The sequence below is a fragment of the Rosa chinensis genome, chromosome 6 (genome assembly GCF_002994745.2).
Source record: "Rosa chinensis cultivar Old Blush chromosome 6, RchiOBHm-V2, whole genome shotgun sequence".
In the NCBI taxonomy this organism is placed as follows: Eukaryota; Viridiplantae; Streptophyta; class Magnoliopsida; order Rosales; family Rosaceae; genus Rosa; species Rosa chinensis.
The window spans coordinates 10871524-10883939 of NC_037093.1; the positions used below are offsets into that span (position 1 = coordinate 10871524).

At 38.4% G+C, this 12416-nt stretch overlaps 1 protein-coding gene and 1 long non-coding RNA gene across 2 annotated transcripts; both read right to left on the bottom strand.

Annotated features, from left to right (window-relative positions):
- Positions 1–4725: 4725 nt before the first annotated feature.
- LOC121050132 lies at positions 4726–5284 on the bottom strand. The gene is made up of 2 exons (XR_005802056.1): positions 5078–5284; positions 4726–4967 (listed from the first exon to the last, which is right to left on the bottom strand). It is a non-coding gene; the product is annotated as an uncharacterized LOC121050132 (long non-coding RNA).
- A 6-nt stretch (positions 5285–5290) lies between these two features.
- On the bottom strand, positions 5291–5903 carry LOC121049941. The gene is made up of 2 exons (XM_040508423.1): positions 5445–5903; positions 5291–5332 (listed from the first exon to the last, which is right to left on the bottom strand). The coding sequence occupies exons 1-2, from the start codon at positions 5901–5903 to the stop codon at positions 5291–5293; spliced, it is 501 nt and encodes a 166-aa protein (XP_040364357.1).
- Between the last annotated feature and the right edge of the window lie 6513 nt (positions 5904–12416).

Genomic DNA, 12416 nt, shown 5'->3' on the forward strand with positions numbered 1-12416 from the left:
AGTGTAAGAGATGCAAACATTATACTGTTAGAACTACACTAGTCTAATGTTGTAAATCTATCTCAGTAAGAGCACATGTAAACAATGTTATATACGTAAACTTTATTTAGGATTGCAATAGTAAACGCATAGTATATTAGGATTGCAGAAACATATCTATCCTAATATATGGATGAAATATTTAGGAGTGATATACTGGTCGCATCCTAATATAGGACTGAAACTTCATATCCCTCCTGATTTCTGCAATGTATATAAACTGTACAATATGTGAAGGAGTCTTACACGATGCACTTGAACCATTCATCTTAGTCTTCTCCTGATTCCACCTCCAGTATTCTCTTAGTATGATGGGACTAATTTATGAGAACAGATTATGTATCAGAAGGGACCAAAACGTTATATATAGCAATGTAATAACAGTTTCTTCCATCAAGAAACTGCCATCACCCTTTAACTGCTATTTCAAATATATAACTTCTTGCAACTGTCCTAATTTGATTTCAAATCAATCCAAACAGATTAGGATAAGTACTTAAACTTATTTTAAATACAAACTCTAACAAATACGTTTACTTAAGTGTATATGCTGTACATACAAGGTTTCTATGTAATGTCTTGTTCATCAGGTTTTCTAACAATCTCCCACTGAACTTGACATTGCTTAGAATTGATATGTGCATATACATGTATCAGTTAGCTAAATTGTGCACATTCAGTTTGTATTCCCTGTCTGTTCCAAATTCTGTCAATCATGTTTGCTGTAAAGAATCATAGAACAACACAATGAATCAGAGAAACATTAGTGTTCCATGATCACATTGCAGCAACCAAAATCACATGAATCATCCTTATTACAGCTGCACTGTAATCAAGCTTAAATTATCATACCATATATGATATAAGCATGCATAATGTCCTGCCAAAATTTCTAATCATATAGAACTGAAGCAAATTATATTTCACTTGCCTAATATCATGAATTTGCATATTTGCTGTTTATAAACAACAATCTGAAATTGTACAACTTAATCATGCAAATACATAATGAAGTGAAAACTCAAGAATGTAATAATACTTAACTGATCATTATCTGAAAATCCATAAATAATAATACACAGCAACGAGTGAGATACCATCAGACTTCATCAGGATTGAAACTGTCCAACACTCCCATATTTTTGGTGTGTCTAATAAAATCAGAAACTGCCAAGGCTTTTGTCAAAGGATCAGCCAATTGATCTTTAGTTCCAATCTTCACTACCTCTATCTCCTCATCTCTAACACTTTCTCTCACTGCAAAGTATTTCACATCAATGTTCTTAGAACCTGAAGACCTTTTATTATTCTTTGAAAAGAATACTGCAGATGCATTATCACAGTAGATTGTTATAGGCCTTGACACAGATTCTACAATCTTTAAGTGAGCAATGAAATTCTTCAACCATAGTGCATGCCCAGTAGCTTCAAAGATGGCTATATATTCAGCCTGAAAAGTTGAAGTTGCTGTCAGAGTTTGTTTAGCTGTTTTCCATGAAATTGCTCCTCCAGCCATAACAAATATATAACCTGATGTCGATTTCAAGTCATCTGGATCTGACTTGTACGATGCATCAGTATAAGCTTCCACTTCAAGTTCTTGATCTTCAATTCTTCTGTAAACCAACATGTGACTTTTGGTTTTCTTCAAATACCTCAATACTTTCTTACCAGCCACCCAATGTGCATGACCTGCACTTGACTGATACCTTGATAACATATTCACAGCAAAGGATATATCTGGCCTTGTACACACTTGAGCATACATCAAACTCCCAACCAATCTAGCATATGGCATGTTCTGCATATTCTTCCTCTCTAATGCATTTTTAGGACATTGACCTTTATGCAACTTGTCTCCTTTTGACATTGGTGACTCTCCTAAATTACAATTCTGCATCCCAAATCTCTGAAGTATTTTATCAACATAATTCTTTTGGGACAAGCCTAAGGCATACTGTTTTCTATCCCTTGTTATCTCAATCCCAAGAACATAATGAGCCTCTCCCATGTCCTTCATATCAAACTGATTTAAAAGAAAACCCTTTGTTTCTTTTAATAGGCAAACACTACTACTAGCAAGCAAAATATCATCAACATACAAAATCAACAATATAAAGTCACTCCCACTAGTCTTCAAGTAAATGCACTCATCTAGTTTATTTTCCAGAAAACCAAATTGAGTGATTACTTTGTCAAACTTCAAGTACCATTGTCTTGAAGCCTGTTTAAGACCATATATTGACTTTCTAAGTTTGCATACCTTGCTGTCATCTTCTACAAAACCCTCAGGTTGCAGCATGTATATTTCTTCATATAGATCACCATTCAAAAATGCAGTCTTCACATCCATCTGATGTAGTTCCAGATCATAATGTGCTACAAGTGCCATGATGACTCTAAATGCATCTTTTGTTGAGACTGGAGAGAAAGTCTCATTGTAGTCTATGCCTTCCTTTTGATTATACCCTTTTGCAACTAGTCTGGCCTTATACCTTTCAACATTCCCATATGCATTTCTTTTAGTTTTAAAAACCCACTTACAACCAATGGGCTTAAAATCATGAGGTTTGTCCACTAAGATCCACACTCCATTCTGCGACATGCTTTGCAACTCATCTTCCATTGCTGATTTCCACTTCTCTCTATTTGAGGATTTCATGGCTTCCTCAACTGAAATTGGATCACCTTCATCTCCCAAATCAGTTTCTTCAATAGTCAAATATAATTTATATACATCTGGTATGGCAGATTTCTTTTCTCTTGCAGATCTTCTCAAGGTTACAGGCTGTGATGCTTCTGCAATTTCTGTGGTCTGCATTGCAACTCTGCATTCAGCTTGCTCATTATGTTGTGTTGGCATTGTATCATCTGCAATTGGCTCACTTTGTTCACCTATGATAGTGTTGACATGATCCACAACATCTGCACTTGCTTGTTGTGTTACATTTTCACCCTCTGCACTTGCTGGAACAAGATTCAACGACATTGAGTTGTCTAGGACTGAAGTATTACTACAGTCCTGTTGTATTGCTGTGATCCTGATCTAGGATTGATGTATTGTTGCAGTCCTGATCTAGGATGCGAATGTTACTGCAATCCTGATAGACAAACCATTTCTCCATGTCGTCTTCTGCCTGTGATGAACTTTTATCCATTTCTAAATCATTCCTTGCACTGTTATCAAACACCTCATCATAAAATGCAGCTCTGTGAGATTCCATTATTCTTGTTCCCTTTCCAGGACAATAGAACTTGTATCCTTTAGACTTCTCAGAATAGCCAATGAAAAATGCACTGACTGATTGAGAATCCAACTTTCCATCTGCATTGCTGTGAATTCTAGCCTCTGCTTTACATCCCCACACATGAAAATGATTCAGACTGGGTTTATATCTACACCACAACTCAAATGGAATTTTGTGAACTGCTTTGGTTGGAACTCTGTTACAAATATAATTTGCAGTCTTTAAGGCTTCATCTAGGACTGTAGTAATACTGTGATCCTGATCTAGGATTGATGTATTGTTGCAGTCCTGATCTAGGATGCGAATGTTACTGCAATCCTGATAGACAAACCATTTCTCCATGTCGTCTTCTGCCTGTGATGAACTTTTATCCATTTCTAAATCATTCCTTGCACTGTTATCAAACACCTCATCATAAAATGCAGCTCTGTGAGATTCCATTATTCTTGTTCCCTTTCCAGGACAATAGAACTTGTATCCTTTAGACTTCTCAGAATAGCCAATGAAAAATGCACTGACTGATTGAGAATCCAACTTTCCATCTGCATTGCTGTGAATTCTAGCCTCTGCTTTACATCCCCACACATGAAAATGATTCAGACTGGGTTTATATCTACACCACAACTCAAATGGAATTTTGTGAACTGCTTTGGTTGGAACTCTGTTACAAATATAATTTGCAGTCTTTAAGGCTTCTCCCCACAGAAATTTTGGAAGTCCAGACCTGAGTATCATGCATCTAACCATGCTCATGAGAGTTCTATTTCTTCTTTCTGAAACTCCATTTTGTTGAGGATTGTATGGAGTTGTATACTGAGCAACTATCCCACATTCTTGCAAAAATAAAGCAAACGGGCCTTTATGTTGCCCTTGTTCTGTATACCTTCCAAAATACTCACCACCTCTGTCAGACCTGACAACTTTGATAACCCTGCCTGTTTGTTTCTCAACCTCAGTTTTATAAATCTTGAAGGTTTCCAAAGCTTGTGATTTTTCAGAAATAAGGTAAACATAACAAAACCTAGAAAAATCATCTATGAAAGTTATAAAATAACAATTTCCACAGATTGTGTTAACAGGAAAAGGACCACAGACATCAGTATGGACTAAATCAAGCAAATTTTCACTCCTTTTTGAACCAAAACTCCTAGAGTTAGTCAATTTACCCTTTAGACAATCTACACAGGTTCCAAAATCTTCAAAACTCAAGGCTGGTAAGATCTCTTGTTTAACAAGTTCTCTTAACCTTTCTTTAGAAATGTGGCCAAGTCTTTTATGCCACAAAAAGGATGAAGAATCACTGAATTTTCTTTTGGAACCAGATGCTTTATCTAAGAAGAAAATATTCTTGCTGTCATTTTTACCAGAGAACACAGTTTCACAATTGACTAGCCAATACCCATTTAAAATATTTGCTTCACCAAAACACACAGAGTCATAATAAAGCAACATTAATTTATTATCACTAGAGAAACTATAACCATTGTTAGCAACAAATTGAGAACCTGATATGAGGTTTCTCTTTATACTAGGAATACAATACACATTATTTAGTTCTAATACATAATTATTCCTAAACAACAACTTGACAACTCCTATAGCCTTCACAGCTACTCTTTGACCATTTCCAGAACACACCCTTGTTTCATTCTTATTTGGGATTGTTATCCTTGATAATCCCTGTAAAGAATTCACAACATGAATGGGTGAGCCAGTGTCAAACCACCAAGAGTTATCATGAACAAAATCATTTGACTCAATACTAAAAACAGGTTTTGAAAGAAAAGTACCTCTTTTAGTTAGCCAAACTTTGAAACCCTCACAATCTTTCTTAAAGTGGCCAGGTTTCTTGCAAAAGAAACACTTCAGGCCACCTGCAGGTTTATTTTTAAACTTAATGTTGTCAGACCTCACAACAGATGTTGAAGTACCAGTTGAAGTGCTTCCTTTGTAGTTGTTGTTGCCAAACCTCTTATTCTTGAACTTTGAGTGGGAGATGAGATTCACTGACACTTCTTTTCCCTTCTTCTTAATTTCATCCTCAACTTCCACACAAAAGGAAATCAGTTCATTCACACTCCACATTTCCTTCTGAGTTTTGTAAAGTGTTTTCAGTTGATCATACTCATCTGGTAGTGATTCCAGCAACAAATAAACAAGGAATGGATCTTCAACAGCCATGTTTAGTCCTCTGAGTTTCCCAGCAATGTCAGAACCCTTCAATATATATTCTCTAACACTCCCTTTTCCATTGAACTGCAACCTCATGAGAGATTTCATAAGCTTTCCAGTTTCTGCTTTGTTGGAAACCTTGTATTTTTCTGCAATGGAATTGAAGAACACTTTTGCAAACTCTGAGTCTGGAATACCTCCTATCACATTCTCAGTTATGCTCTTCTTGATCATGATCAGTGCCATCTTATTGTGCTTGTACCACTTCTCATATTTTTCTTTGCTTTCCTTGCTTGCAATTGCGGGCAATGCTTCTGGTGGATCTTCTTTCAAAACATGATCATAGTCTAGAACTCCCAGATTCAATTCAATGTCACTCTTCCATTTCTTGAAATTTGAGCCATTCAGCAACTCAATCTGACTTATGCTCATTGAAAAGTGCATTGCTGTATATGAAATTGATCAGTCAAAATCTTCTAGTGTATCATGATACTAGAATAATCTGAATGTCCCAAAACAAATGAAATTCATATATGAATGTCATTTAACTGAAACTCTATGTATATGCAGACAAATGAAACTTTTCTATTTTCAAGACCTGACATCCTTTGTGGAGTACTCATCTCTAATAGTTTCTGAATGTTCATCTATCTAAAATATACAAGACTATGAAACCAAATGTTTGATGTAGATCTCTTTGGAAATCATACTCAAATTTAATTTTAAGTCTCATAATCTCATTCTGATGAAACTGAATACAATGTAATTGCTATATATTGGCCACTTTGACAGCACTTTATTATGCAACATATAATTGAATTCATACTCAATATTTCATCAGCATATTAGATCCTTTGGAATGTTCATTCATGGGACCACTTTGGCAGCACACAACATGATGAATTTCTCAATGAATCAAATATCATAACTTGAAACAAGTATATACATCAATGACTATTTATCAGACATGAATTATATATGTAGATAACTGTATGCGGATTACAACAAAATTCCCAGAAATCGTTTCAAAATAAATTTGTTGAAGTAGCAATAACATGTAACTCATCTAAGCATAGATTGCTCTGATACCAATTGTTAGAACTACACTAGTCTAATGTTGTAAATCTATCTCAGTAAGAGCACATGTAAACAATGTTATATACGTAAACTTTATTTAGGATTGCAATAGTAAACGCATAGTATATTAGGATTGCAGAAACATATCTATCCTAATATATGGATGAAATATTTAGGAGTGATATACTGGTCGCATCCTAATATAGGACTGAAACTTCATATCCCTCCTGATTTCTGCAATGTATATAAACTGTACAATATGTGAAGGAGTCTTACACGATGCACTTGAACCATTCATCTTAGTCTTCTCCTGATTCCACCTCCAGTATTCTCTTAGTATGATGGGACTAATTTATGAGAACAGATTATGTATCAGAAAGGACCAAAACGTTATATATAGCAATGTAATAACAGTTTCTTCCATCAAGAAACTGCCATCACCCTTTAACTGCTATTTCAAATATATAACTTCTTGCAACTGTCCTAATTTGATTTCAAATCAATCCAAACAGATTAGGATAAGTACTTAAACTTATTTTAAATACAAACTCTAACAAATACGTTTACTTAAGTGTATATGCTGTACATACAAGGTTTCTATGTAATGTCTTGTTCATCAGGTTTTCTAACATATACAGCAACCTATACTTTTTGGGGCAGCTTTCCTTGTTGTGCAACCTGTTATTCATTACATTCCGGATAATTGGCACCCAGTAATTGATAATACTCGGGAAAATAACTGCATGATGGAGTGCTTTGGATGAGTTTCGGGACATAAGATTAGGATTATTCCTGATAATACAGAAACAAAATTGCAATTAAACTTTGTTCTAATGCAGAGTATATACTGTTTAACCTCAAATTTAATCTCCAGGTTGCATGTTTTTTATACTAAATTCCAGGAAATTAGAAACAAAAATGTCAAGATAAGAGCTTTAATTTGTTTCCTTTTCATTTCTACACATCTCAAATAAGGAGACCAAGAATCCTGTAACAAGTTCCAGTGAGGCCAACAACATTGTACTATAAAAAATTTGAGCATTGGAATATTCAGGATGAGATATGAACAGAGTCATCAAGGTGGATAGATGATAATCTACTGTTCAAGGCGGATAGTTGAAAATCATTAGCTAAAGCCTTAGATTTATTCTGTTTCCCATTTTCACTTCCATTTTTCCCCTTTTCTTCCGTTGCTCAGCCATCACAGGTTGTGTGTTCTTCAAGTGTTCATAAATAGCTGCCATCGGATCCGCCTGGAAAGCAGGGAGATTAAGAACTCTACCCAACTGCTCTGCTTCCTTTCTGACCAAAATGTGACCAATTATTAACTTAATACTCAAACTTCATTCACATTGTGAGAAAACATACATTAGCGTGAAATCAATGGTAGGAGCTGGTTCTTGTTAATCCTCAAACTCAGGCAGGAACTCAGAAAAGGAAGAGAGATCATATGCTTTTAGTTTCTTCTTCTGGCTACATACTTTCTTCTTCTGGTAGAATTGAAATTTAGTTACTCTTCACCAGCATCTTATGCCTTTTAAACAGACGCATATATACATATATTATATAACTGAAAGCTGTTTTAGGGAAACGATATTTAAGAGAGAATTGCTGTGTGTTCCCATTAATAATAGGGGCCTCTTTATATAGAGGATTACAATGCATAGAGTCTGAATTGTACAAGGAAAGATATTCATACAATGAATGGAAATCTCTAAGATATTATCCGAGATTATGTCTAACTAAAACCCTATTATCACTAGGTCAAGTAACTTAGAGTTTGGGCCAGACACAATTTGGATTTACTTAAACACTCCCTCTTGTGTCGCCCAAACGCGGTGCTTCTCTCGTTGCCTCGTCAAAAACCTTGGCGAGTAACAAAAACCGAGTGAGACAAAAATAACCTCGGTCGAAGGAGAAAAAGAGCACAACACACTCTTCACGTTTCATGATCAACATGTAGACAACTCCCCCTGATGTACATGTCTCCCCTTGACGACTACAATCATGGGAGTTCAGATAACTTCCGCAAGCCAATGCTTGCAACATGTTTCTCAAACGTGGATTTGGGCAATGACTTAGTGAACAAGTCTGCCACTTTGTCCTCAGATCGAACCTGATTCATTTTGATCTTGAGGAGCTTCTGTTGCTGCTGATTGTAAAAGAACTTAGGCGATATGTGCTTGGTGTTGTCGCCTTTGATGTAGCCTTGCTAGCAGCATTATCCTCATAAATACTAGTAGGCTCATCTGTGGTGGATTCCAAATCAAAATTACTTCGAACATGCGTAACTATGGATCTAAGCCATATACATTCACGAACTGCTTCGTGAAGAGCAATAATCTCTGCATGATTCGAAAAAGTAGCAACTAAGGTATGTTTTGTAGACTTCCAAGATATTGCAGTCTTACCCATGGTGAATACATAACCAGTTTGGGAACGACCTTTGTGTGGATCAGAGAGATACCCAGCATCAGCAAAACCTTCCAAAACACTTATGTCGTTTTGGGATGGAGAGAGCGAACGCAGTCCACTTTTGGTGGCGTTCTTGACATATGATGGGTCCGAATCCATCGTCTCTCTGTAGGGATAGAACAAGCCCATATCGATCGTACCACTTAGGTATTGAAAGATTTCCTTAACACCAGTCCAATGGCGTCGTGTTGGCACAGAGCTAGATCTAGCTAACAAGTTCACTGCAAATGAGATGTCTGGTCTTGTGCATTGTGCTAAGTACAATAATGCGCCTACTGCACTTAGGTAGGGCACTTCTGCCTCTAGCACATCTTCGTCATCTTCTTTTGGATGGAATGGGTCATTCTTTGGATCAAGACTATTGACGACCATTGGGGTGCTTGAAGGCTTAACTTTGTCAGTATTGAAACGCCTAAGTATCTTTTGGGTATAAGCTGATTGATGAATCATGATACCATCTTCACGGTGCTCAATTTTCAAACCGAGCCAAAACCGTGTTTTCCCAAGATCTTTCATCTCAAACTCGGATTTCAAGTGTTCAGCGGTTTCCCTTAACTCTTTAAGGGTGCCAATTATGTTCATGTCATCGACATAAACCGCTACTATTGCAAATCCGAAACTTGTTCATTTTATGAACACACATGGGCATAGTTCATTATTGACATATCCCTTCCCACTCAAGTAGTCAGTTAGACGGTTATACCACATCCGTCCGGATTGCTTCAATCCATATAGTGAGCGTTTCAATCTTATTGCAAACGCTCTCCGTGATTTAGAGCCACTTGATTTGGGCAACTGAAGTCCATCTGGGACCTTCATGTATATCTCTGTATCTAGATCCCCATATAGATACGCAGTAACCACATCCATAAGCTGCATGTTTAGTTTTTCAGAAACTACTAAACTAACAAGGTAGCGGAACATAATAACGTCCATTACGGGAGAGTAGGTCTCCTCGTAGCCGATTCCAAGGCGTTGTGAGAAGCCTTGCGCCACAAGGCGAGCTTTGTACCTTACAATCTCGCTTCTCTCATTACGCTTTCTAAAGAATACCCATTTATGATCAACTGGTTTGGTGTTAGGCGGTATTGGCACCACTGGACCGAATACCTTTCTCTTCGCTAGAGAATCAAGTTTTGCCTGGATCTTTCCATTTTGGCCAATCAGCTCTACGTTGGCATTCATCAATGAAACGTGGTTCGTTGTCATCGGTCTCAACAATCTCACGCGCTACTGAATATGCGAATACATCATCAATGATGATGGAGTTTGTTTCCCACGTCCCATGTACGCTAGTGTAATTTACCGAGATCTCTACGTTCTCAGGGATAGGTTTTGACATTGAGGCGTCCCCCAAAGATGTCTCTTGGACATAACCATAATCCGGAACATTCTCATGGTACGGATTTTGAGTATCGACGATCAAAGGATTTGTTTGTGCCTCATTCGCTCTCTTTCTAGGGCGAGTATCCTTCGAACCAATCAGTCTACGGTGCTTCCTCGGGGGACCTGCGGTCATAGATGCCACATCACTGCCATTCTGGGCAGTGGCGCCATCTCCTGGTGTCACAGGAGTGGCGTTACGTCCAATATTTGGGACGTCAATCCTTACAGGCACATTTGCAGCAGGTATATGTGATCTCGTCAATTTAGAAACATTAGAAAACGTATCAGGCAGAGTGTCTGCTACGTTCTGGAGCTCGATAATTCGTCGCACTTCAAGTTCGGACTGTGTGGTATGGGGATCGAGATGAGACATAATGGGGACAGACCACAACAATTCCTATCGTTCCTGTTGAACATCTGTGTTCTTTTCTCCCCCTAACGACGGGAAGACTGTCTCATCAAAGTGACAATTCACAAATCTAGCGGTAAAGAGATCGCATGTCAAGGGTTCAAGGTAGTGGACGATAGTTGGAGATTCATATCCAACATCGATGCTCATTCGTCTCTGGGGACCCATCTTAGTACGCTGTGGCGGCATAATAGGCACATAAATAGCACACCAAAAAATGCTTAAGTGCGAGATATCAGGCTCGTACCCAGTCACTAGCTGTAACGCAGAATAAGGTTGGGTGTCCGTGGGTCGTAGATGAATTAGCGTAGCTGCGTGCAATATTGCATATCCCTAAGCGGAAAAAAGGAGATTAGTGCACATAACCAATGTCCATGCTATCATTTGTAGTCGTTAGATAGTGGCTTCTGCGAGACCATTTTGGGTATGAACATGGGAAACTTGATGCTCTACATCAATCCCCAGTGGCATGCAATAGTCCCCGAACGTTTTCGATGTAAACTCTCCAGCATTATCAAGTCGAATAGACTTAATTGGGTGGTCTGGGTAGTGAGCTTGTAGATGGATAACCTGGGCTAGGAGTTTAGCATAAGTAGCATTTCGAGTGGACAACAGCGCGACATGTGACCAGCGTGTCGACTCATCAAGCAATAACATAAAGTATTTAAAAGGTCTGCATGATGGTTGAATTGGTCCACAGATATCCCCTTGGATTCTCTGTAAAAACGGAATGAGTATTTTGGGATCCTTTGCGTAGGACGGTCTCGGTCCTAATTTTCCTAAGGAATAGGCTTTGCAAAATGAGCGAGGGGCCTTAGAAGCAACCAATGAGGATTTTGGTTGGGCCTGAGCGTCTGAATCGCTATTAGAAGCAAAATTTGTGACTACATCACCCGCTATGGTGTTGGAACCATGGGAAGTGGAACCCATGGCGCCATTGCCATGGGTGACGCCCTGTTTGGCATTGTCAGGGGGAACATGGGCAGCCCTAGGCCTGCGATGGACGGTGGCAGAGCCAGAGGCAGCTGCAGCGGCGGTCACACTAAGTCCAGGAATCAATCTTTGATTCTTGCTTCTTTTTGCTCGAAAGAATGGATGTATGTGTGAAGTTTTTAGTATACGGATCATCATGTCACGACTAGAATGTCCTAGTCGGTCATGCCAAAGACAAAATGTGCCAGAATCCAAGAGAGCTTCTGTTATGACATTATTGGATTCAATAGGTCGAATGGTAGTGACATAAAGTCCACTAGATTGACACATAAACTTCTCTAAGATGCGCTTTCGTCCGTAGTCATTAGAGGTAATGCAAAGGAACTCTTTTCCGTTCTCAGTATGCGTTTCTGCAAGGAATCCGTTGGCTTGGATATCTTTAAAGCTCAATGTACTTACATAGGCATTTGCAAGCATAATTAGCTATAATGAGCCACGCTCATGCTACTACCAGCTGTACCGACTCCGGCCAAAGGAGTGACCTACGGGAACACAGCCAGGCAGGCTACCGCCTGAGCCCCAGCTTGCCCCTAGATCACCGCTGACTGGCCGCCATGCGCCGTGCCAAGATAGCATCAGAAGCTCCAGAAGCTGGGGACTGAAGCATATCAGTCCCA

What these genes read in the sequence shown, in the direction of transcription:
- LOC121049941 (XM_040508423.1), bottom strand. Translation starts at nt 5,903, where the DNA reads ATGCACTTTTCAATGAGCATAAGTCAGATTGAGTTGCTGAATGGCTCA. An exon ending in CTGTTGAAGATCCATTCCTT is followed by an intron (nt 5,333 to 5,444) that starts GTTTATTTGTTG and finishes TTTGTGTGGAAG; the next exon opens with TTGAGGATGAAATTAAGAAG.